At 40.1% G+C, this 26522-nt stretch overlaps 1 protein-coding gene across 4 annotated transcripts in view; it reads right to left on the reverse strand.

Annotated features, from left to right (window-relative positions):
- LOC103478357 (RNA-binding motif, single-stranded-interacting protein 3) overlaps positions 1–26522 on the reverse strand; it is a 170591-nt gene that overhangs the window by 140491 nt on the left and 3578 nt on the right. The window contains exon 1 of one of the 4 annotated variants that reach the window (XM_008432135.2): positions 21932–22107. The exons of 1 other annotated variant lie outside the window; for it this stretch is intronic. In XM_008432135.2, coding sequence (XP_008430357.1) covers positions 21932–21970 — 39 coding nt within the window. In that variant the 5' untranslated portion in view covers positions 21971–22107. Of the gene's footprint in view, positions 1–10688; positions 12798–21931; positions 22108–26522 lie in introns of those variants that run through there. 2 more of the 4 variants (XM_017309584.1, XM_008432132.2) reach the window with 2 other exon arrangements.

Genomic DNA, 26522 nt, shown 5'->3' on the forward strand with positions numbered 1-26522 from the left:
CAAAAAAAATCTTTGATGAATATATTACCTTGTATATATTATCCAGATACTGAGTGTATTTTGTAGTTCTGTTCTTTGTTTGGGCCAGTCAGCTCTCTGAAATATAACTGCTGACAGAACCAAGACACCCAGGAGCAACCTGTTGTTGGTAAACATTATTTCCTTACTGTGGACTTTGGTGAAAATTATTTTGCATCACCAGTTGTCAAAGCGGGTACAAAATGTCCCATAGGGCGATTTGATTTGTCTAGTCATCTGTACAAACTGCCCCTGTTGGTGCCCCCAAAAAGCTGGATAAGAAACAAAAACGAAAAGGCCAAGGAATAAACATTCTAAACCTTAAACATTCTAAATATCCATTCTGGATTACAGAAAATGTATTATTTCACATGTACCCTGTTGTAAAATACAAAGTGGCAGTCAGACTCCTACTTCAGGTAGTAGGAGTCAGAAGTAGTCTGACTCCTACTTCTTTTTGTCTCCTTCAGTGCTTCTCAAACTTTCTTTAACAAGAGCCATCTCAGTGAGCTTTTTTTTTTTTGTACAATCATAGATCCACACTTAGTTACACTTTGTTCTACAAAGACAGAAAGAAAGACAGACAACCACAAAGACAAATTCAGAGTGAGAAAACCAATGGTTTCTCCCTGACCTCTAAATTAAATGTGGCTGCCTTGTACCTAAAACCGTGACAGCTGCAGTAAAAAGAAAAAAGAAAAAAAAAAGTGTTCTGCTATACTTATGACATTTTGCATCTCATCAACTCGTTCATAGACATACATGCCAAGAAATATTCTTTGGTGGGTTCGCTGCTACGTTGTCTGAAGGTATAAAACACAAGGAAATATGTTGTTCTCAGCTTGTTTGTCTAATTGAAATTAGCTGGTCAGCCAGCATATCAATGATCAAATCTCAGTGGACTTTCCCTGAATTGGAACACAGCTAAGTTGGGTTTGATGTTATTCCCATTTCCAAATTTTGACTTCAAAGGTAAATAGATCATAGCATGGACATCCATCAACATGTGCTCCTGGTTCATCACTCTCCACTTACATACCAGAAGATTTTAATTGTTTTTCACTGTATTTCTCTTTTGATATGGTTCTGGGTTTCCCAACTCTACATCAAAAGTTAATTTGTTCACAATTCCCTTTAAGATAGCTGAGCTCAATATCTCCATTGAGCACAACCGGAGGCTCTCCAATTACCACAAATTGTGCTAGTAGCGCATTTTGAAAATCACAGCTCTTTGTAATCTAAGATTTAAAGACAACTGCCAAGACATCTGTGTACAAACTAGACTAGTAGCACGTTGGCTACCGGTTAGATTACTGACGCTGATATGAGGAAGTGCTGGTGACTGTTGAAGCTCTGGGTAATTTCCATAGAATAACTGTCTGAGGTTAAAGGCTCTGACAGGAGCTTTTAAGAGGAAGAGAATCCATTAGACAAGGGTCGCTACAAAGTGGCCAACTATTAAAAATGCAGCAGCCCCATTATTCCCTGACCAAGTCTGCAACTTCAATCTCTCTCACAGCATCTTTCTTATTTCCCATCGGAACATTATCAGTCTTTTTTTTTCTCCCTTTTTTTGCCACCACCATCTGTTCTCTCTTTTTTTTTTTTTGATTTGTCTCACTCTATTTCCCCATTACTTCAGATTTTTTTCTTCCCTGCTTCATTCTCTCTCTCTGTCTCTTGCCACATATCTTTTATTCCCGAAACTGCAAAGGGTGAGCTCCTCTCACGGCTCTGTGCATGTGCCGACCTGCCGAAGCTTTTCCAACACTGTTCTGCACAGTGGGGCAATGGTCAGCATCCACTACTGAACACTGGTACCAGAATAGAACAGCCCACAGAGAGTAATAAATGGACATATATGGGTGGTTAGGAGAGTCCCTTTTATGCAGTAAAAACTACAGGCATCATGAACAGATGGCAGGAGAGAGGAAGAGAGAGCCCAGAACACAGTGGGAGAAAGACAGGGAAAGGGGCATAGAAAAGCCAGGGTGAGTGTTTGGTTGGGCATTAAAAGACGGCAACATAAGGCCACTCTCTCGCGTCGAAACTGGCACACAATGCTATTGAGATCAGGGCTGAAATCCAAACAGAACGGATGGCTCCTTAAACAAAGTGCACATGCTAATATTGTCAGCTGTAAAACTCCAACCGATGCAGACAGGCAGATGTGTGAGAAGAAACAGGGCCTGGGCAGAATGCATGCACGGCCATAAACCCTTTATCCCCTGTTTACTTTCCCTGCTAAACACACACAGTTCCTTGTCGGTGTGTGTGCAAGATGTGCGCTGCATAATTTATAGTCACACTTTCAGCTGAGGCGTAGTTCTTTATGTTTGAGGAAGAAGGGGGAAAAGGTGGGTGGGGGACTGGGGTTGAAGGGGACACAGCCACAGAGGGAGTCAAGGAATGAAGGAGAAAGTTAATATGAAACGGAAGATGAGACGATGAGTTAATCAATTTCTTTGTGCCGTCCTTGTGTTTACAGATTTGTACTTCCATCTTATGAGTACCCCACCAATCCCCCACCGCCCTCCGCCTTTATGTTTGCTCATCACAGCCAAGCCAACCACTGACCACATTTATCTAGAGCATGATGGAGAGTAATTGAATGTGAAAAGCTCATTTTTGAAGACAGGCGATATTCCACTTGGATGTCCAGGCGTGTCCGCATGTGTCATTACTTTGATATCAGCTGAATGCTGTTTCTCATTACCTTAATTAAAGCTCCTCGTGTGCCGCTGAGCATATTAGCACACTGATCTGTGGCAAGCTGATGATCGGCTGGTTGATAATTCCACTTTATTTTCTCCCCCCGCCGCATCCCCCCGCCCACTTTAGACGCTCTAATCTCACTCTTTGTGATACTCATCAAAGATTCACATCTCCATCCAATCATCATCGGAGGATGAGAAGATTTCAAACCGGTGGGAAGAACAGTTGCGTTCAGATGTGCTTCACGTGTGCTTGTTCTGATGAAGATCTGCACACAGAAATATACGAGGTTCAGTAGCACAGATTGAAGATCAGAGAAATAAAGACTTAAAGGGAGATTAGAAGAAATGTCAATATTAGTATGAGAGCCATGAAAAGCCTATTCCAAAATATGCCTCTACAGTTGTAATCATTAAAACTATTTGCCATGTGTAAGGATACTAGATGGTTTAAAGTAAAGCGTCAGACAAGAGGTCCAGTCTTGAAGAATTAGTGCTCTGTATGTGTTAGATGCTTTATTGCTGGATGACACAGCATTTAGGAGGCTACTACAGAAATTAGTGCAAGTCTGTATTTATATTTACACCAATTTAATGAAGTGTGTTGGATATGGCCAAGGGTGTATTGACTAGCGCTGTAGCAGTGCAATAAAAAAATTATGATCTGATCTGCTTCAATTAAGAAAAATAAACAAATATATATATAAATATGCAATTTGTTTTATTTTATTAAGTTTTAATACTAGTATTATAACCTGCATCCCTTAACGATGAGTTGAGTTTGGGCTGCTTGGATTTGGACTTTAGCTAATCTTACTTCAGCATCTGATGTTGATGTTCAGCTTGTTGTTTCAGGTGAGTAAGCTCCAAGTTATGACCTAAAAATGTTAACGCAGATCACAGAAAATTGCTTCAAGTCGTTGGTAGTGGAATTGGCTCAAGTGTGTTTCAAGCCAGGTAGGAACTGACAGTGGAAAACTGATCCATTTCGTATCCCAAAAAAAAGTTGATATATTCTTGTGAAATTTCAAAAACTTTAATGAACATGTGCTTTCAGTTAAACATTTGGCAAGATTCCTTTTTTCATGTAAGAAAGACTTCTTCTTATACAACTTACAGGTTAGTTCTGCAATATATCCATAAACAAGGTCCTTAATGTGAAGAGGCAGGACTCCGTTGTGTGACGTGAACTTTGCCTTCCTCATGCTGCTCCGACAGCTATGAAACCTAATTTTGGCAAAAGTGTTTGGACTTAAATTTGTCTGGATGACGTAACTCGCACATTTAATACGAGTCTAAATGTTTAAATGAGGTATCCAGCAGGTTGACGCTTCGCAGTGAAAGATTTCAGTTTGGGTACCGAGCAATATAAGTGAGTAATATGTAATACCGGTGCGCCAAAGGACATTTGCCTTTTCCAAGCCAGAAGTCATATTCATAATGAATTCCACTTTTTGACTTCATAAAAAGCCAAGATCTCAGATTTTATTGTTACTGCCTTAAAACTTGCTGTGCCAACGCATTCCAGCACAGCCACAGGACAACACTAACAAAGATCACAGCAACAATAACAAGCCAGCAGATTTTCTTATGGGATTATTCAATGTGCTTATTATTTTTAGTAGTAAGATGTTTTCATTCGGTAATTTCTTATGATTGGTGAGGAGGAGAGCGTGCGTCAGAAATACCCCGACTGAAAGCAGCTCATGCAGCAATTAGGAAAATCCCAAGAATCTCTTGTATCCCCCTGAATAGATTTACACAAATCATAGAGCAGTATGCGAGCATCAGCTCCCCTCCTACCCTCTTATAGTCCTGATTAAGGAACACTGAGTTTGTACAAGAGGACATGCCGTCCCTCCACACTCCTTGCTAATGTACACTGAGTGAACCTATAGCCCATTATGGAGGCAGAGCAAGAGCAAACTTGTGTTTGAGAGCAACCCTTTTACACAGGCTCCGTCATCTGGCTGGCTTATCGTTGTTGGTTTAAGCTAGTCATTTCATAACTGCATTCATAGGAAGGTCATGTGTTGTGTGCCTGAGTGTGAGGAGCCAAGTATGTTTGAGGGCTTGCACTCTACCAGAGAAAAGAGGGTTTATATCAAGAATAATTAATTAATTAAGTTTCTTGCAGAAGTATTCGAACCCCGTGCAACATTTTCACATTTTGTCATGTTACATTCACAGATTTTATGTGAAGGACCACCATGAAGTAATGCGTGAATGAGATGCACTTACATTTTTTTTTTAAATCTAGGAAATGTAGCATTCATTTGTATTCACCCTCCTTTAGTCTGACACCACTAAATAAAATACTGTTAGAAACAATTTCCTTTAGCATCATCTCATCAATAAATAGTCGTCTTCTCTAAATTTGAATCTCGGTAAAAATATTCTGCTGTTCTGTGGGAAGCTCAGAGGTTTGTTAGAGAACATTAATGAACAAAAAGCATCATGATCGGGCATAAAGTTGTGCAGAAATATTATGCAGGGTTGGATTATGAAAAAAAAAATTCCCCCAGTCTTTGAACATTTCGCTAGGTGCTACATTAGCGATGCATTTCCTTTGCTATCCTGCATTTTACTAAACGGCTCTTTTCTTTTATCACAATGCCTCCCCATCACTCTTTGTGATTTTTGCCATCTCAGCCAATAAATTATGTATTAGGAGTGGGCATCAAGGGTAGTGGGAGTTGATGCAAAAGAGCAAATATTTTACTGGTGTGCAAAATACTCATGCATGTCAATTAAAATTAATTATTCCTCCAAATATTGCAACTTTGAAGTATAAGAAGTATGCGTAAAAAGGCACTATGATCAGATGAAATCAAAATCGAACGTCTGGCCAACATGTAAAATCTTGAATGTTGCAGAAAACTAACACTGCACCATCCCCACAGTAGGTGTCAGCATCATGATGTGGACATATTTTTCTCAAGGAGAAACAGTTCAGAGCTGATGGGACGATGGATGTGCTACACATGGAGCAGTCATAATAGAAAACTTGGAAAGCCTTCAAAAATCATGAGGTTGCGGCAGAGGTTCCCTTTTAAGCAAGACAGCAATGCTTACACATGTAGCCAGAGCTATAATGGATAGGTTTGGAACAAAACATATTCATTTGTTTAAAAATCCCTCTCAAAACCCTAATTAAATCCAGTCAATTTGAAGACGCTGTTCATCCAGTCTGAGCTTGAGATTTTGTGCAGTTTTCAGATTATATCATTTTTCATCCTCTTATGCACAACTCCGTGTTGGCCTGTCACACACAATACACTGAAAATACCGTGTTGCAATGCGATAAAAAAAAATAAAAAAAATGAAGACATGTTCACACTTCAGCATAGTACAATAGGTCAAATGTGAGCAAAACAAAAGAAGCCGCTCAACACAGATCACACAGTAAATGCAGCAGGTTTAGTCTGTTTTTGTTGCGTGTTCTTGTAAAAAAAAAAAAAAACTACTATACACCTACACACATAGACTTTTTAAGTCAGACTTACACAGCTAGACTGATCTACAAAGCCACTGCCAAGATCCATACAGATGTATAAGCGAGTTATTCTTGGTGCGCTAAACACACAACACTGTTCTTTTGGGACCCACTGAGCTTTAATGACAGCATGCTGCTTTGTGAACAGGGTCAGGTGGGGGTTGGGGGATTCACTGCTCAGACCCCACACTCATATTACCTGCATGATAGGCTCCCGTGCTTCATCCACACAGAAGTGAGCAAATGCATTCAGTCTCACACATGAATTGTGAGGAAAAGTTGCCTTTTCATGTACCGTCACGGCTTCAAACCGCACACACAGAAGCAGCTTTTATTTATCTGCAAACGTATTTGCTAAAACACACACGCACCCTTCACAGTGCAACCACAGCTGAGAGCGTACACTCGGTGGAGGTAGGATCCAATTTGATTTGACCTTGACAGCAGAAAGAAAAGCAGAGTGGGCTGGTGGGAAGAGCGGTGGATTGAGGGATGGATGGGGTGTAAGAAATGAAGTGATGGTCCGGGCCAGATGCCTGTTGCAGATACTTGAGAGAAATTACATGACCTTGAATAGGAGGGGAGATAAATCATGGAAACAAGAGAGCCATGTGGGATGGAGACATCTGTACACATAAAACTGGGTGACAGGCATGCATCAAACACAGGAGGTAATCCCACCTACATGGGCATGTGGTGTAATGTCTTAGATAATAAAAGTACGGATCACTGAATAAATCTTCAGCTTTACTAAAATGATAGTGAAACACTGCTTTATTATTTATGACAGAAAAATAAACAGGAGACAACTTTGTTTGCTGTAAACCTAACAAAGTAAGGTGTGACAATGGGCTGTGATGCCTCATTGCCATTAGGTACTTAACTGCTAAAGCTATTTAGCAGTTTTGGCTGTTAAGTAAAAGAAAATGGTGGCCAGATGAGGACCAAGGATAACCATTGGGTAGCACAGCAAAACAAAAACTATTAGGAGGTAACAATTTCTATTTGCTGAATAATAGAAGAGAGAATTTTTTTTTTTTTTTTTCACTTTCTTTAAAGTCACAAGTTTACATACACAAAGATAACTGGCTCTTTGAACAGTTTTGGGAAAGTCCACATCGCTCTGTCAAGATAGTAATGTATGTTTTTGCTTTGAAGGTGAAAATTACAAGTAAATTTATGGATTGAATATTGGACATCAATTGACCAAAAATCTAACTCAGAGAGTTATAAATATACAGCACTAATAGAAGACAAAAACAATACCAGCCATCTTACACCTGTAGTAGGTAATGTCTTAAAAACAGATGGATTTTTTTTTTTGCACATTTTCTAAAACTGTCATCATGTTATGACAGTATTACATGAGACATACAATCTGTGAAAAAAAATCAAGCTCCTCTGTAGTCCTACTGCCATCTGCAGAAATGAATAGCTCCCAGTCTCAAACAACCAATCAGAGCCAAGAGAAAGGTCTTACCTCTGGCAATAAAACTTGTGTACTCGCTGCTCAATGTGTTAATGGCAGAGAAACAATGTACTGTTACAGGAAAACAATTTATCCACCATCATCGGTTGCCACAATTCCTATCCTGCTCATTAACAGCAGGCCCTAATGTGGCGACGGAGCTTTAGCATAGCAGAAAGCAAGAGGGAGGGTGTGAGCAGTGCATACACAAGCTTCATTAACAGTTCTAAGATCCTCCTCCTGACCCTGATTGGTGGTTTCTGACTGAGTGGTGTATTTATAAGACCACAGGTAGAAGGCAGAGGAGCTTGATCTTTTCAGACTGTCTCATGTTATACTGTCAGGACATAATTACAGTGTAACAAATTAAAAAACTTTTTTTTTAGAAAAAGTTACTGACTGCAGCTTTAAAACTGAACTAAACAATAATGAGCAATTTTCACATTTATTTTGAAGAACAAACGATTTTCCACGACACATTCATTATCTCGACTGTCTTTTACATGAAGGGGAAATCTAGTGGCAGCCGTTACTGCTGCCGGGAAGCTGTCTATATATTTACCCTTCCAGTTTAGTAGAGAAAAAGGCACGCCTGTCATTAGAGACGTTGTTTATGACAACCAAATCCCTGATGTGCATTAAGAAATTATTCCCAGCTTCTGTTTGTTTGTCTGGATCGCATCCTTAAAAACATCAGTCATCTTGCAAATGTGAACACAGACAGCCTGGGATCATCGGATGAGTGGAAGATGCTGACGCTATTCAAAATTTGAAATGCAAATGTGATTGCCAAAATCCTGTGAGTAATTTTTTCAGATTAATTCAATTGTTGTGAGCCAAAAAAAGAGGCAAAAGTATGTTGAGGTGGTTCAACCAAACATTTCAGAGCCATATCAGTATTATTCAAAATCTTGCTTTGCCAGGTTACTTAATACGGTAATTGTATACGCATTATTTCCACCAATCAAAGTATTATTTGTGCATTAGACTCTATGTGTCTTTATCAGTGTTATAAACTGACATTATTCACAATCTGTGGCAATGAGACATGGGATGTAAGGTGCTAAAGAATAGTCAAAATCTCTACCAACATGAAATGGTTTGAAATGAAGCTGTCAAACATCCTTTACTTGTTTTAAAACTGCCTTTTTCTGTGAATGACTTGCAAAAGTTAAATTCAATATTTGTATTTTGTCATGTTAAGCACTCATTTGTAGTGTGTGGGCCAAGACAAATGGATGTATTATTGTGAAGTGGAATGAAAATGATACATATCCAGATTCTTACTTTGACTTTACCGCTAAACATAATGTTTTGCATGTCCATCACTTGTAGAGAACAAATTATGGACATACTAAGCACAATATGTAGTGCAAGGCTTGTGGAAAACTGGAAAATGGATTTCTGATTACTTTAGTTCCACTTTTACAGATTTGTGAGGCAGATAAAAAAAAAAAAGTTGTCTCGTTGACAGATTCTATCACCTGAGCTGTGGACCTCTGCAGTGCCCAGAAACCACTTGGTTGCATCCCTGATTAGCCATGTTTTGTTGTGGCCAACTATTTCCAGTTCCAGAGGAGGGATTAAACAGTACTCTATGAGAAGCTCAAAGTAGGAATTTGTTTTATAACCTAACCCTACTTAATGAATTCTCCACAAGTTTATCCCTGATCTCTGCTTGTTCCTGGGGCTTCATGTTGCTGTTTGCTATCAAATGTTCTCTAACAAACCTTTGAGGCTTTCATAGAACAGCAGATAACACACAAATTATCTCTACTTATAACTAGATTGTGGCTATAAAATCTCCACTCTTTAATGTTTGTGCTCCTTTCTCCAACAAAACTGTAATTCCAAAATGTGCTGGATGGATCACAGTTCAACATATTTTTATCAGCTGAGCAATCATTTCTTTTACCTGCTCTTCCCACATTGAGTCCACTCAATAGCGTGATCTCTCTATTTTCACGGCATCCGACTCCCACACCGTCTTTCTCCTTTTCCTCTCCCCATCTCTCTTGCCCACTGACACATGCACGTTTGCTAAATATTGCTGCGAAACTGCCAACTCCTCACGTTTACTATCGTGCAAGAGGAAAACAGATGAATAGCGGCAAACAAAGGGAACGGCGGGTGATATGATGCAGGAGTAATCGATCAGGCCTTCGCAATCCATTTTCTGCTTCTTGGTGGTGGGATAGTCAGTGTGTCAGTGTGTGCTTTTTTATCAAGACAGCCCATGCAAGTGTAAGTAGGAGAACTGGAATAAATCTGAAAGAACCAAGAAAGAAGTGAGCCTGTTTTTCCTGCATTCTAGGTAACTTGAGCAGTATATAAGATTCAATCATTTCTGCAAAAATGCCATCAATGGGCAGTAGATGGAAAAGGTGCGGGGTGCTGTGGAGAAAGGGAAATCAGGAGGAGGTGTTGAAAAAAATAGCACCAAGGGGGAAGTGAAGGCCCCCTGCCCTGAACTTGAACTTCTAGCTGGTGGGAGGTGGGGCGGGTTGGAGGTGGGAGGACAGGGTCAAGAACCCAGAAAGGAAGAAGAGAAAAGATCCAACTGAATGACACTGGTGTCCGCTGGTTACAAGACAGATGGAGGACGGGGGAAGGCATTGTTTTGTTTCATAAACACGTCCAGCAGTTAGTCTGACACCTTCCAAATTGTTTCCTCACAAGACCTAAAGCGCAGAATTTCAGATCTTTCCCTTTCTTTCAGGATGTGTTCTTCAAACAGCTTCATTTAATCCATTTTGGGGTCAAATGTCTACAACCACTTGGGGAACTTGAAAAATAACTAAAAACTTTGTTTTATGTGGATTTATTTCCGATTGAGCTTAAGCTTTAAATAGTTACAAGTAAAACTGGGGAAAAAAAGGATAAAAAGCAAGTATCAGTAATTGTGAAGTGGGTTTAAGCCATTTACAGGATAGAAAGATAAATTTTGCGCAGTCGAGTATTAAAATAGGTCAACTTGGCTGGATCGTCCTACCTTCGTCTGGAGATAGTGGGGGTAGTAGTAGGTGTAGTGGGGGTACATTGGCTGCTGCTCCAAACGTTTTCCCATGTAGCTAGAATCCAACCGAAGGTCCTGGAGGCTGGAGATAGAAGCTCACAGGTGGGGTGTACAATCACTTCCAACCACTGGCTTGGATCCTTCAGGAGGGCTGTTTCCAAGAGTGGATGCAGAACGAGCGCTCTTCTCTTGCTGTTAAGGTGTTAGATGCACGGCAAACGAGGCGGACAGGAGGACGCACTGTGCATGGGATCTCAGCCTGATTGGAGCTTGCAAGGAACTGTCGTTTTGAGGGTTTGGAAAGCGTGGAGCCAGGGTAGCAGAAGAGAGAGGTTGAGGAGACGGATGTGTGGGGTAAGGAGAGCAAAAATTCAGAAAGACAGCAGCAAAAGAGGGAACAATAAAGAAAAACTGAAGCGCGGGACTAAAAGGGAGTAAGAGGAGAGGGAAGAGAAGGATGTGGAATGAATGGTTGCGTTCTGCTTGCCGGTTCTTGACACTATGTGGACTAGAAATTAGACTCACTCCTCTTCTCTGGTGCCCTGAACATGCCCCTCAATTTGTCTTCCAATGTCTCTCTCTCTTTCTCCTGTTTTGTCTCTTTTATCCGTTTTTATCCAGTCCCCCCTGTTTCTTTCCCCCTCTTAAATCTGACGAAGAGCCTGATCCCAAGGGGAGCCCAGCTGTATCCTGAAGAACACACGGCGTCCTTCTTGCTCTATCCTCAAAAGACACTGGAATCAGCGATGAACTCACACATGGATGTAGAACCGGAGAGAGAACAGAAGGAGGAGGAAGAGGAGTAGAGGAGGAGAGAGGGTGGTCTGGAGCTGAAGCTGTGACTGTTTTTTTTCCCCCCTCACTCCCTCCCTCTTTTGTTAAGCTCCAGGGATAGATAGGTAGATATCGCTGGAGTCTTGCACGGAGGATGAGCAAAGAGGAAAAAGCCTTGGTAAAAGGCAGATAGCCTTATCCAGACGTATTCTCTCACAAAAAAAATGGAAAATCCCTCCTGATCCACAAGGTGCCCCTCCAACTCTTTTCTCTCTTCTTCTCTTCCCCTCGGCGATCCCTCTTTCTTCTCAGGCTCTTTCCCTGACGGTTTGCTTCCCACTGAGCCTGGCAGCCGTCACTGTGTCTGTGACTGTGTGTGTGTGAGTAGTGGTGGTGGTGGTGGTGGTGGTGGTGGTGGCAGCGGCGGCGCGGTATGTGTGTGACTGTGCATGTAACTGAGAGGGGAACGTGTTTGTGTGGCTGCTGGCGTCTGCTCCGCTCTGCGTGTGGAGGCATAGAGGGGCTAGGCTTCGGCGCAGCTACGCTCCTCCCTCTATCCCTCTCTTCCTCTCCCCGTTGTGTCTTTCTCTCCCTCTGTGTTCATCACGGAACTATAGGAGGGTGGGAGTGGTCGGTCCTGCCCTCCTTCAAGTTTGTGTGAGTTCGTTTGCTCTCAAAGGAGGCTGAGAAAGACATGCACTGACTGTCCGGCTGGGGAAGCAGATGTGGAGAAAAGAATGAAGAGTCTGAGATTGGCCCGGTGAGAAGGCAACACACAACTTGGAGACAGAGAGAGACCCCCCCTACTGGCACTTTGTAGGTGCAGCAAAGCTTGATTCAAATTTCCGAGGAAGTTTTAATACCTAAAACATTTCACTCATGCAAGAAAACTCTGACATGTATGACCAGGCAAAAAGCTCACAACAACGCTCCATTCACATGCCCAGCAAAAGGCCACAACTTGGAGAGGGTGCAGAGTTAAGTGGCTGTGTGGCACAGTGACCCACTGACACAGTGCTGCCTGTTACATCATGTAACCAGGTTTAAGTAGCACTCTTACATAAGCACAGTGAGCCATGCATGAAAAGGTTCTTCTGCCCTCTGACTACAGCAGTGTGTGTGTCTCTGTGTGTGTGTGTGTGAAAGTGTGAGAAGGGTTGCCAAACAATGCAAGCACACTGCAGAGGAAAAAGGGCACGGGAACAGAATGCAAAAATGCACCCTTCTCCAAGATACGACCTTCTTTTCTTAAGGTCAGCTGCTCTCCAACAAGCCTGAGATCACCCTATTTTCAACGTCGAGTTCTTGTGTGGGACCTTTTATGATGTTTAGGTTTATGTTGATATCTTATAGGAATTCCATCCGTCTATAGCTGGTGGAATTCCTATAAGAATTCCATTCTTATAGGAAAGGTCGAAGGAATATAGAAATTCCTTCGACCTTGTTGTATATCATTATTGGCTGGGTGGCTTTTATTGGCAGGGGAATTACCTAATGAGAGTGCACAGAGTCTTCGTGTCCTCAATTAATCTTTTGAACTTCAGTTCTGGATTTGTATTAAGTTTCTTTAAAACATAGAGCAAGTAAAAGTAGCTGATTATTATGCAACTTGATATCTTGTAAAATCAGTTTTTTCAGCAAGGCAATGTCTCTAGATATTTCAACGGCCTGTAGTCATATATTAACTCCATCTCTCTTCCTATCAAGTCTAACCGGCTTCCTGGTGAATATTGAAGAAAAGCATCCCCACAGCATGATGCTCTCACCACTTTAGGGTGATGCCCATTTTCAGTTTTGGTCCACACATGCATTTTTTCATAAACTCCACAGGTTTGCAGTTGTGCCATACTCTTACCGTCTTCACATGATAGAACAGTAATCTGTGAGAAGCTTCGTGATGTTTTGTAACTTCACTAAAACTCAATCTCTGACCTGTCCGTTGTGTTCACTGGTTCACTTTTGCTTCCTGCTGCTAATTCACTAAGGACCTGACACTAAGGACATTAAGGACCTGAAAAAATACCTTGTATTTCTTCAGGCCCTTAATTATAAAGAGATAGGTATTATTATTTTCCCTTCACTTTCGAGTTATAGATTATATTATATTCGTCTATCACACAAAATCTAAATAAAATACATTAAGGTTGCTATAATATGCCAGCATGTGAAAGTTAAAGGGGTAGTAATAATTACAGAACAGTTCACACACTGTAGCTGTCACATTGCACCATCCACTACTGTTTCCAACGTGCTACTTTCAATTTTGCCCTGCCAATAAAAAAAAAAAAGAGTCGAGGTGTTGCAAGCACCAATATCTGAGTGAGCTAATTAATTGAACTGCGCTACCTGTCTGCACACGTAGCAGCTCTGCATATGACTCAGGAAAAGTGGTGGTGACAGATTAAAATTGAACATTATGCCAGGATTGTTTGCCCAGTTACAGGCAACACGGTTAGGGTTTAATAAATACATGACATTCATGAATATTTCAACCATTGTTACTTATAATTAAGGCTTCTAAGATACTGAAGTTTAATCGGTAAAACATGAGAATGAGGAGGACAGTGAGCAAAAGTACTGTATAGGCAGGTAGGACAAACCAAGCAAGACTGGAAAAATGTTCCAATGCGTTTTGTTCATTTCACCAGAAATATCAACTACTGAATTTGGCAGTTCAGTGGGTGGATTTTGGCTAAGTAGATGAATGCATGTCTAATTCAAGTTCCCCCCAAACCCTAGATGTTACTATGGTGAAAAGGAAAAATGAGACTTACAAAAAAACTAATGGAATAGATATCAGTAGAGGTGGGGGAGGACAATGAATCAATGCGTTGACCTTCTGTTGTCATAGCAAATTTAGTCGGGGAGGAACAGTACATATCTATTTCAGGAAGTTTTTTGTAAGACAATAGAGCAGTTCAGGTAAGTATAATTTGATCCACATTTTAGCTGATTTGGATTTCTCTGTAAAACGTAAAACACCTCAATATATATATTTTTAGGCATTCCTGTTGTAAAGAGGCATAAATAATTATGAACTGGCTTTAAAACAGCATTTTACTATTTCTCATTTAAACTGACTTTTGTGTTCTAAATTAGTGAAACCTTAGACTTACCCAAGACCAGAAATTTGAAAAACGTCCTAACATTTCCAAATCCAGCATCTTCAATGACAGACAGATGCTAAACGCTGAAAAGTATAAAACAAAGAGGCGCATTATTGCACTACGTACAGTCTTCCCATCTCATTTCTCACGGTAGGACCCAAAAAAATACCTTAATGTTTACATGAAAACATTGAGATGCCTTCAATGTTTACATGAAATGCCTTTGATAAGCAGTGGCGTGGTTAGAAAACTAACTGATATGAATGTCACCATGCTTGATGCAGATAAATATAGCAAATAAACCTTCAAAATGAGATTCATGGTACAGCACCCCATGTGGCAAATACATAACTCGGTGTTGAAATTAGCATAAATGCTACTCTAAATCTGACTGGTGAGTAAACACAATGATCACACTCTTCACAACTGTGTGTTTTGTAATAATTGAGATTTCAGTAGATCGACAAAATTCTCCCCATCTGCCCCCCCGCCCCTTGTCTTCTCTATGCACTGATGTGTGAAGTGAAGAAGTGAAGGCAGCTCCGAGTCTCTGTTGTAACACAACACAACGTCAGCATCATGTCCGCAGGCAAGCCCGGACAAAGCACTATAATTTGCTTATATATTATTTGCTGTTATCTACGTTGCCTTGTTAATCGTTTCACAAATTGGACAGTCTTATTTTTCCTCGTGACACAATAGTGTCTCAAGCACTGGATAAATAGCACGCTGTAATTTCTGCAGCATATCTTTGAGCTATTTCCCTGTCTTGAACATTTCTAATGCATTTTGTTGTTCTGAAAATGTTGAAACTGAATGTTTTGAGGCGACTGATCTTGATGCAAATATCTATAAATAATATCAAAAGCTCTCTAGAGAGGAAGGAACTTACTCATCAGGAAGAGGGCTACTCAGTTTAAACTTGATATCTAAATAGGAGTCAGTGGGTGACTAATTCACAACTGAGAGCAGCTGTAGTGGTCAGGCTGAAGCCATCACCTGACAAGTAGTTGAGATAAGCGTAAATACACAATATCAAGCGTGGTCTAAAGTGACGCAGGTTGCTGCGTTGTCAGGCACACTCATCAAGCAAAAATGCAGCTTTGATCGGGGAGCAGCTGCGCTACAGAAAGAAGAGAAGAAATTGCCAACCGTAGGTAGAAGTGAGAGAACAGAGCAACGATTCGGTGTTAAATGGAGTGCAGCTTTGAGCTAAAACATCAGTATGTCTGCCAGAACAGCATTAACGAGCTGTCAGTTCACAGATATAATTATCACTGTGTTAACCATCTTAATTTTTTCCATATGGGAATTTGTGATCAACTTTAACATGCATATAAGTAGTGATAAAGGTATTTGGTTGTCAGTGAAACCAAAATTTTAATCAAATGACGGTAATGGTTGCTTACTTCACAGAAAGTCAGATGGGCATAAAAAGCTGTATCCCAGTTTACTGTCCATGTGGGTTCGTTTTTGAATGTTTTTCCAAAAAACTAAACACCATAATTTATGTGAGAGCAACTGGAAACTCATTGCTGAAGGAATGTTTGTGAAAACAGCGTTGTCTGTACTTTAGAATAAATCATTTTAACCTAGAGAAAATATTTAGAGCATATGGAGAATAAAGCTGTGCTTTCATGAAAATCTCACCGGAATAGTTAAAGGTTAGAGTAAAAATTTCAAACACGCTGTAAAAATCTAACTCAATCAGCATGTGGATTATCTGACAGACAGAAATTAAAGTAAAATTAACTCCAATTCTGTTAGTCTGAAACAGAGTTAACATTAGTTTTCTAGAAGTGAAGCGTCAAACTTGTTTGTGTTTTTTTCAGTGAGGAAATGCTTCACTGAAGTGGAATTTTATTTTCCATAAACTGAAGGCATAAAAAAAAAATTCTGATGAGTTGGGATGAGGATGTTGAGTATTTTAAAATGTATTTTCATCTCATTATGAGCGTCCATTGGTTGGGCTGTCAAAAGCACTCATCCAGACTTTATGGAAAGTGACACAATCTCAGGAACCCATTAAGCGTGACTTCCAGATTATTTTCAGAAATGTCTAGTTTTTCTTAACTTTTTCTACTAAGACTGTTAAGAAACAGCACAAAATGAATGGTAGCTACCGGCACCACTAGTACATCCAGCTGTATTGCAGAATCAGAGAGGTTGCTATGGATAAAGTCAAAGACAAAAACACAGCCTTGTTTCACATGCAGCAGTGTTCATACCGCATGTCTGGTTGAAACTGCAAATCAAACACAGTGGTTTAACAAAACTAATTTAAATTCTATGTAGGCATTGTTTACCATTCTACATGGCACTAATTTCTGTGCTGGATTATTTAACAATTTAAGGCTGATTTTAAATTGAAATGTTTAAAAGGGGCAGCATTATATATTTTCCAGGACCAGGATTGTGCTGTTTCATAGCACAATCAAGTAACTATGTTACATTCAGTTGTCATAAAAATACTATCAAACATGACTTAAATTAAATTTGACTTGGTAATTTGATGCCTTGAAGTTGTGCCTTTGTCTCTTTAAGAAACTAATCATCTTTCCAACACTCCACTTCCAAGCTCCAATGAGGGACTTTGTGAAAATAGGCAGTGCTTTGTGAGAGCAAGCGTTTAGGCACCCCCGAATGGCTGCAATGGGAAATTCAAGGATTTCTCAAACGTGCATGAAAGAATCAAATCAACACTGCAGGTATATTTTTGTTGAGGGAATAACATCATAACACAATATGAAGCTTTAAAAAGTATATTTTACATAATATCCTTCCTTTAAGCAAGACTACTGTGTGGAGGAGATCAAAGGAAAATATCCAAACCAAGAATTATTCTCTACAGCTTTGCACTAAGAGGAGGTACAAACACTGACCAAAGCAGTTTGACAGCCATTCACCAACTCCATGCACAGAATACCAACCAACCAGGAAGTTCAGGAATGCGTGCGTGTGTGCGTGGGTGTGCGCGTGCATGCGTGTGTGTGTGTGCTATAAATGAGTAGCAGAAGAGGCAAAGTTTTCCTAGGGATCTTAAGATTCAGCTGACAGTGCAGACTGGAAACACAAAGAGAGAAAATTGACTCCTTTAACTGCATAACACGGTTCTATTGTAAGAGGAGCCATCGCTACATCTGCTACCAAAGTAAAGCTTCCTAATTACCATGTCTACTGATGGGGCAGCCACAGCAATGGTGGTAAATACACAGCGAATAATTGCTTTAATTTTAATATTAAATGATGTCTTCAGTACAACCATTAAGCAGAAGGTAATTGTCTGTTACAAGTTCTTAAGGAGAGTATATGTAGCCTTTTCTAAAGAGAGATAGATTGTTCCAGTCCGCTGTTTGACAGATTCGAGACAAAGCCCGACAGCTGGAGCCAAATATCAAAGGGTCTGCATTGACACTGTGTATTCGTGATGCTCCCAGTCATCAAAGCAGTTTTCAAATGGAGAAGGAAAGGCCATGCTGCGTCCCGGGGATGTGTTCCTCTCATCACTGACCACCAGATGTACAACAAACACAGGGACAGAAAAAAAAAAGAAACAGTCACGTAAAAAAAAATAAAAGCTCACATCTTAGCTCTGTTACAGCTGGGAAAACATAAGAGGTTATAATAACCAGAGGCCTCCTTTACAGAAGCTGCTCTGGTTTTCAGGGAAAATACTGGCCGAGATATCATCGCACACGCACAGTGTGGTATTTGCACAGAGCAGATTTACACTGGTAAATGGGCTATTACATGAAATTGCCACACACACACACAGCATGAGGGGAAACAGTTTTTTTGTCGGTCTCATGGAATACAAGCAAAGAAAAGAATGCTGGATAAACAATTTTAGTTTCTTGAAGTCAACTAAAGCAAATCAGTTTTGTTTTTTCTTTTTGTTTTTTGTTTAACCAAACATCAAACACATTAACACAGATGCATCCCAGCAAGAAGAGGTCATTGAAAGGTAAGGCTAGGATACCTAAACCACCAAATAAATACAAATATAGCTGAACTCTTAACTTTACAACTCTGCAAGAAATGCTTTTTGAATGGCCTCCATGTAGTGTTAATAAAGCAAACATTCACAATAAGAGACTTTATGAAGTTCTCTGAACTGAACTGAAAATAGCATAAAGCCACAGAAAACCTTTCACAGTATCCTCTCTGATTATAAAAACACACAGCTGTCCGAATGCATGTTCATGCTGCAGGCTGTAATGTGTCCCCAACAATTATAATGTAATACAGAAAAGTGTGGTGTGATTGCGGGATGAAATTATGAAATTACTACTACCTGTGGTGACTTGAGTTTTTGTGTGTTTATTTTAGGTTTCTGAGTCGTTTGAGTATCAGTGTTGTCCTGTCTACCCTTTGATTGTTCCCAGGTGTGTCGTGTTCCCTGATTACCCTCTGTGTATTTATGTTTCTGTGTGTCTTTGTTGGGTCCTTGTCGTATCTGACTCGTCTTGTTGCTTCGTCCATGATTATTCCAGTTGCTACCAGTTAATGAGCCTTAGCCTTCTGGTCTCTCTGTGCTGCCTGGATTTTGGACCTTATGTTTCTGGATTCATCATTAAAACCAACCTTATTTCATTCCAACCTGGGTTCTCTGTGCATTTCGTGACACTACCTATAATAATGGTAAAACTGATTTTGATTTAAAACTGATATGGCTGTGTTGTATTTGCAACTATAATCATGGCACAACATTACTGTAATGGTACACATTTAATAGGTAGCAATAGTGAACATTATCTGAGAGATATTTTATTTTGGAATTTTAAAAAAATAATTATGAGTCAAGTTAACCTCGCTAAGCGAAACTGTTTTCAGCTTGTCTTTGACCACTTTCGACAAACTGCCAGTGATGCTTATTTTGGCAAGGCTGTTTACACTTTTCTCTTAATTTGATAGTAGTCCACGTAATAACTCCGCTTCTTGAGGGGAGTCACATCAGGTCAGTGGAATGTTGTTAAGTCCCAGGATAAATTATGCCCACAGTGTCAATCTAATGTAGATAAAAATGTGCCAGGACATACTTAAAGCTGGTTTAAGAGAAAGTGCCTCAGAAACATTTTGAGGATCTATGGGTAATTCCATGAACTTTATTGCTGGACGTAATTTGAAACACAATTTTGGATTAGAAAAGTATCTTTCTTCTTAGTCTTTCTCCGAGTTAAGTCTGGCAAGTTAAGTTCACTAAAGTTAAGCAAGATAAAAAATGTTGACATAAATAGGTTGCACCAGAGCCGAGTTGTTTTTCTATAAAAGATCTGAGCTCAAAACTACATATTTTTTATCCTTGAATCAGAAAAATGCTTAAGCAAACCCTGGAGTGACTTTGTAAATTTAGAAAACGCACAAAGACGTACAAAGGAAAATAAAATTACACAGATTTGGATGACAGTAAAATAAAAATGAAAAACTCAACTGTCTAAAAAAAACGTTCAGCACAGTAAAAGCAGAAACGTACTCATTAAAACGGTCTCAGCACACTTCTGACCTGCAGTGTGGTTATTTAATCAGAGCAACGCAAAAGTCAACCACTGTTGAAAACATAATGAAAATCAAAGTGGTTCTACATACATAAATACAGAGCCAAAACTATTTGCTCATCTACTTTGACACATATGTACTTGATTGAATAAGGTTTAATATGATGTTTGCACACACTATGCAACAGCAGGGCTAAAAACTGCTCTACTGCACAGCCCTCTTTAAGTATTTTGTATAATTTATTTATTTCATATTTGTCCCAGCTGACTAATAAAATATGTGACAGACTACGATCCACGATCAAACCAAAATAATATGTATTAGATGCATACGACATTGATGGTACAGGAACTGATGCCAAAATGAAAATTGTCCAATGTCCAATGTTCCACTGAAATTTTTACAGAGGCACAGGTTGGTTCAAAAAATGTTACATCAGTACCGTATTTTCCGCATTATAAGGCGCACCGGATTATAAGGCGCACCTTCAATGAATGGCCTATTTTAAAACTTTTTCATATATAATGCGCACCGCATTATAAGGCGCATAGACGCTACAGTAGAGGCTGGAGTTACGTTATGCATCCACTAGATGAAGATGCACTAAAGGGAATGTCAACAAAACAGTCCGACTCCGGTTGGCGAGGAGAGCCTTCCGTGAATGGGCCGGGGCGAGGCCGGACAATGGTCACCCTACTCCGTTCACGCACAGCATGTTTGTGGAGAACGTGGCGCTAAATGACCTGCAGACGACTCGATTCTAGACGGTCGGTAGGTAGATAGGTCAGTCAAACTTTATTAATAGATTACAAACCAGTGTTCTGACAACTATCCCAGCATGCACCGCGCGCTTCTTCTTCTACGGGCGAAAATGAAGTTGGAGGCTGCTTACCGTAGTTGCTAGACCTGTTGTGGCTCAATATTGGTCCATATATAAGGCGCACCGGATTATAAGGCGCACTGTCGCTTTTGAGGAAATTGAAGGTATTTAGGTGCGCCTTATAGTGCAGAAAATACGGTATTTAAAAAAAAGAGAAAAAAAAACCTTCTAAACATGTAGCAACTAATGGCGAGAAGACGTCCAACAGTAAGATTTTATTGCTCAAGATATTTCCTCTTAAATTAATGGTTTATTTATTTTACCTTTATTTATATTTGAACTCTCTTAAACCAAGTCTAATCTGTTGATGGTCATCACAACAGTTGCTTGCATGCATTTAAAATGTACCCCTACCACTTTCAATTTATTTATATGGTGGCAATTTGGGACCCAGTAAAAAATGGGAAAGGGGGGGAAAGATTGATGGACAAGATGTAATTTGTGTTTAGTATAAGCACAAATTCCAACCAAGCTAGCTAAACTGAGAGAAATGTTCATATTACTAGAGTTGGAGGGCTTTAAAAGCTTTAGAGGGTGTCATCTGCGTAGGAAAATTGAAAAACCATAACATTTTGCCAACTAATGGAAGGACATAAAAAGAAAACAATAATCAACCCTCAATTAAACCTTGTGTATAGAGGTGGAAACACTGGAGAATTGTCTTCCCTGATAGAAAATGTTCCATCAGGCCGAAAAGGAAAAAAGGTATTCTAATGCAGTGCCAGAGACATCACCCAGAACTTTCAGTCTGTTAAATTATAATTTTGTGATTAACAATCAATGAAATCAAAGTCATCCCAGAGATCATGTAGATGTCCATGCATCACGTAAGGGTCATTTTATACTTTAAAGCAGCCTCCCTGAACAGGATCTCAGCAACCTTCACCAATAAATTACAGACAAAAGGCATAATTAAAACAGAATGATACAGACGGAGGTGGCATAACAATTTGGGTTCTTACCATAAACTGAGTCAGAACATACTTTGCAGTGGACATCATAAGACGTAGGGGTCACGGCAATGGTATGAGACCAATGAGATACCAGGTTACAGTTTGTGAGAGCCGCATTTAAAATGATCTTCATTGCAATGAGAGCATCTGAAGTATCACTTCAATCCAATAAGCTCTTGTATAGCAGTGCGTAATTCATTGCAGAACGGAATCAAACTGGAGACGAATCACCTTAGGCCTTTAGCAAATCCCTCTCCTCCCATCGTCTTTTCCACTCCATCCCGCCTCCTGCTTTTCGCTTTTCCTCCCACCGTCTCCTCTCAACAGCGAGCCACATCTCACTTTTACACAAATCTTCACTTTATTAAAACAGATGAAAAAAAACGAAGAAAAAAAAACATGCGTCAGTGGATTCATTTGAACAATTATGCAAAACAGACAGGAGATGAAGCTTTTATTAATGTTAGAAAAGTGTTGCATCAGATACTGCTGAAGTTCATTAACTGACTCCAGCTGAAGACGAATGCATTCTTATTAGTTTGATGTCATCATGGTCTGTATCACATTATCTTCTGCGTCAACGCAAAGCTCCCCATGGAACGTATGCCAAAGTAAAATATGGGAAAGGAGTGGTAACTCACAGCTAATACTGTGCAAGTTCAAATTGCTTTGTGTCTTTTGTATTTCTGGGGATTTATATCGCTTCCTTGAAACTTGAGTACTTGTCATGCCATCATTTCTTAGTGGTAATAGAAAAACATGTCTCTGCTTAGTAGTAATTATATCTTTTTTTTTTTTTTTTTAACTTATTCCTTTCTTTGAAATCAGATTAAGTCCTGCAAAACCATCGAGTCATTTTGCCTGCCGCCCGACTCTAAGTCTCACTGCAGGTACAGGGCCTGGGAAGTGATGGACCATTACTGACTGACAACAGCCCATGCTTTCTGTGGCTCGAAGGGGTAATTAATTTCAGCAAACGACCGCCACGTCTGTCGGCTTTTATAAACGAGCGTTTACGCGCTATGGACAATTTAACCACTCCACTGAGCCCGCCTTGACAGAGATGTGTAAGGTTATGTGTGGGAGAGAGAGAAAGACAGGCGGAGGTGAGGAGAGGGGCTGGGGACCATGCGGCTTGGTGACTGATGGAAAATTTAATCAATAGAGTAAGCACATTTACTCTCATGATGCTCGCCCAACATTCATATTCACGGAGCTAATTCTCTCAACGCCTACTCTGTTGCTCACCACAAAAATTAGAATGCATGGAAGATTTCACTACATCTCATCAGACCTCATCAAAGACCAACATCATCACTGCTAATTATGTGTGGCGTGATGGACTAAACATCATCCTGGTACTCTTGTTAGATGATATTACTCTGGATCGGAGCTTAATTTGATAACCCAAACTGACTGCTTTCTCCTACACTCTGGCACATGTACCTGCTCTGGCTAATTTTCCCTTTGTTAAGGTCAATGGCTGGATTACACACGCTGCATCAATCTCATCGGGGAAACATTGACTGCATTTAGAGCTGTAATTTCCCAACAACAAACCACCCTTTTCCACAATAAACTTTCAAGAGTTTCATTCTACGCTCTTTCATGTCTGTTTACTGTTCACACAAATTGGACCCCGTTCACTTCACACCTGGCACTAAAATGCGTCTGAGGGAGTTGATTGTGTCCAGACAGCACCAAATACAGTTGTGAACACACTCGTGAAACACTGAAGTTTTCTTTGGACCACCATCGCAATTGTGTCTGCATTTATTTGGCTGAATGTATCGCATCCTTGGGGCACGTCAAAGGTCGCCAAAATAGCATGATGTGATTCCTCATAGCACCCTTGCCTTGATGGATCTTTGTGCCCACAAAAGGAGAAAAAAACAAAGCAATTGTCAAAACTAGCACTTCTGTCTGTTAATTAAAACCAACCCGCCCCAATAAAACTTTTACTTGTTGCAAAAACAAACTGTCTTGTTACCAGATTGGATTTTATTGATCAGTGGATAACAGGATATTTTATGGGTTCGTAAATTTTTCTTTGTTTGAGATGTGATTTAAAAAATAAAAAAAAACTACACTACATTACACAGTTACTCATGCAAAGCAGCAATCTTCAGTTACATTTATGCAGTACATAAGTTAATAAATTTGTACAAATGAGTGGTCAGCAGTTATATTCTAGTTCTACTATATCTGTCCGCTGGTGCTTAGCTTTGAAAAGTCTGCACTTTATGCTATTTTTCAATTTTATTTACTCTCCCGCATCTGTTAAGCTACACAGTTAAGATCAACTCTACCTAATTGTGACTCAGATGAATCTCAGGGAAGCTTCAATTTAAGTAAAGATGTAGGTATCATTACTTAAATTATACCTACATCATTTAAGTAGTGATACTTAAATAATGTGGTGTTGCAGAAATATCAGCGGACTTGTTGATTGCTCAACAGAGAGCCAACAGAGACACGGCTCTGTGTTTATTTGCATGTAAAGTGGGGAAACTGTAATCTGATCTCTCAGGATAACTTTTAATGGTGATAATGTGGTAATGATTGTTGTTGGGCTGTTCTACTGGCATCTTGATCAGCCACGACGCATGTTAATATCAGGTCTGAACAGGAGTCATAACAATAGATCAATGTTCCCTATATGACCTCAGACAACCCATTTTGTCTGAGGATTCTGGCAGAATCAGATCTTTCTCTAAATGTTCTGATATTTCAAAAGGCTCTTGATGCCATGTATATTAACAAGGTTTCCTTGGAATATAGCCAAAAAACAGGCCCAAAGCATTACAGATCCTCCACCTTACTTAAGAGTGGAGAAGAAGTGCTTTTCCACACATTCGTCCTTTGTTTCACATCAACTCCACCTGGAGCGTTTGCTGCTGAAACATTTCAAGTTTTACTAAAGCAGATGCTTTCAGTTGAAGTCCCATTGTAGATTAGCAAACCCTGGCATTTCTCCCAAACAAATGGTTGACATGTAGGTACCATCTAGTGCAGTGGTTCTTAACCTGGGTTCGATCGAACCCCAGGGGTTCGGTGAGTCGGTCTCAGGGGTTCGGCGGAGCCTCTGCCGCGGAGGTAAAGACACACTTGTGTAAAGTCGTGATGACGCGCCCCGCTTTGCCATCACTTGCTGCAGAGGAGCACTGATTGCTTAGCTAATCAGTGCTGCGGAGGAGCACTGATTGAAGGAGTTCCACTCTCAGCATGGATTTGAACTTTTGTCTTTAATTACTTCAGCAAAGCTCACAGTTTTTACCAAATTCTATAGTTTAAATCTGCTCCTTAGTCACATCTTTTCGGGGTTGGCACTGCCTCTAGTGGTGTGGGGATGGTTACACAGCTAATATAATTACATTACTAAATCAGAATACCGCAAAGTATTTTGTGTGTGGGGGGGTTGGAATAAGAAGGGTTCGGTGAATGCGCATATGCAACTGGGGGGGGTTCAGTACCTCAAAAAAGGTTAAGAACCACTGATCTAGTGGTTACTTTTTGCTTATCTTTTTTGAGGTTTGGATATTTTTAGCCCTCATCGCCTTGCTCACTGTGTGTTGTGGCAAGATGAACATGGATCCTTGTCTAGCTGAAGGACAGGCATGTCTGTGTCTCATCATATTTAGACTCCAGGCAGACAAAAAGATGGATTGCTCAGTAAAAAAATTCCCAAAAACCGTTTGCCAGGGGTGTCAACAAAATAGTCAGTTTGTGCACAGAGTACCATTACAACTTTGTCTGCAAGATAGGTACATCTCTTTTGAAGTAACTACAAAACGTCAGTAATATCTGCCTTCAACAGGGGAGCAACAAGGTGCAAAATAAGATTTTACAGTTGTATTTTCAAAACAGCTGAAAAGAAAAACAATCCAGAAAAAGCACAGCTGAGGATGAAGAAGACCCATTCTCTTACTTTTGCAAAAAAAATAAAATCAGCATGTCTGTAATAATTTCATGATTTGTGTTTGCAAAGTGACAGTGAAATATCAAATAAAGTGAGGGGTCTCTGTAAATGGCTGATACTATAACTCAACACCATGTAGCATTGCTCCCCCTCCCCTCTCCTTCGTAATTTCTAGACCCAGAGGAGTGCAGGGCCACACTGCAGTAACCCGGCGCTCGGTCAGCCAAGTGCTGTGAAAACCTTTCTGTTTGCCTCTAACAATATCAGGTTGCCAGACTATTAGAGCTTCAGCCCCAGTCGGCTTTGTTCCCCCTGCCAAAGCAAGTTACACAGCTTGCCTCAATGTCTGTGTTTTCACAGCTAGACATACATTACTGAGTGACATCAAGCCTGGGGGTTTATAGATCTGCAGGATTGTATGACAGGACCCTTTATGGCTTTTGCAGGACCATATGACAGCAGTGTGCCAGCCTTGGCGCTTGGCAGCCTTAACAATAGTAAACCACTGAGAACAAACTAATATGGGCATATGCGGGGCCCAATAGCAACAGTTGTTTCCATAGCTACGATAGTAATAAGACATAGCTTGCTGTCTGACATATTAACAAATAAGTAATTTTAAGTGTTGGTTGTAGATAAGCTCTATAAATCATCTCTGAGGGCATCTGCTGAGTTATATAT

This window comes from Poecilia reticulata, linkage group LG16 (assembly GCF_000633615.1).
Source record: "Poecilia reticulata strain Guanapo linkage group LG16, Guppy_female_1.0+MT, whole genome shotgun sequence".
Taxonomy (NCBI): domain Eukaryota; kingdom Metazoa; phylum Chordata; class Actinopteri; order Cyprinodontiformes; family Poeciliidae; genus Poecilia; species Poecilia reticulata.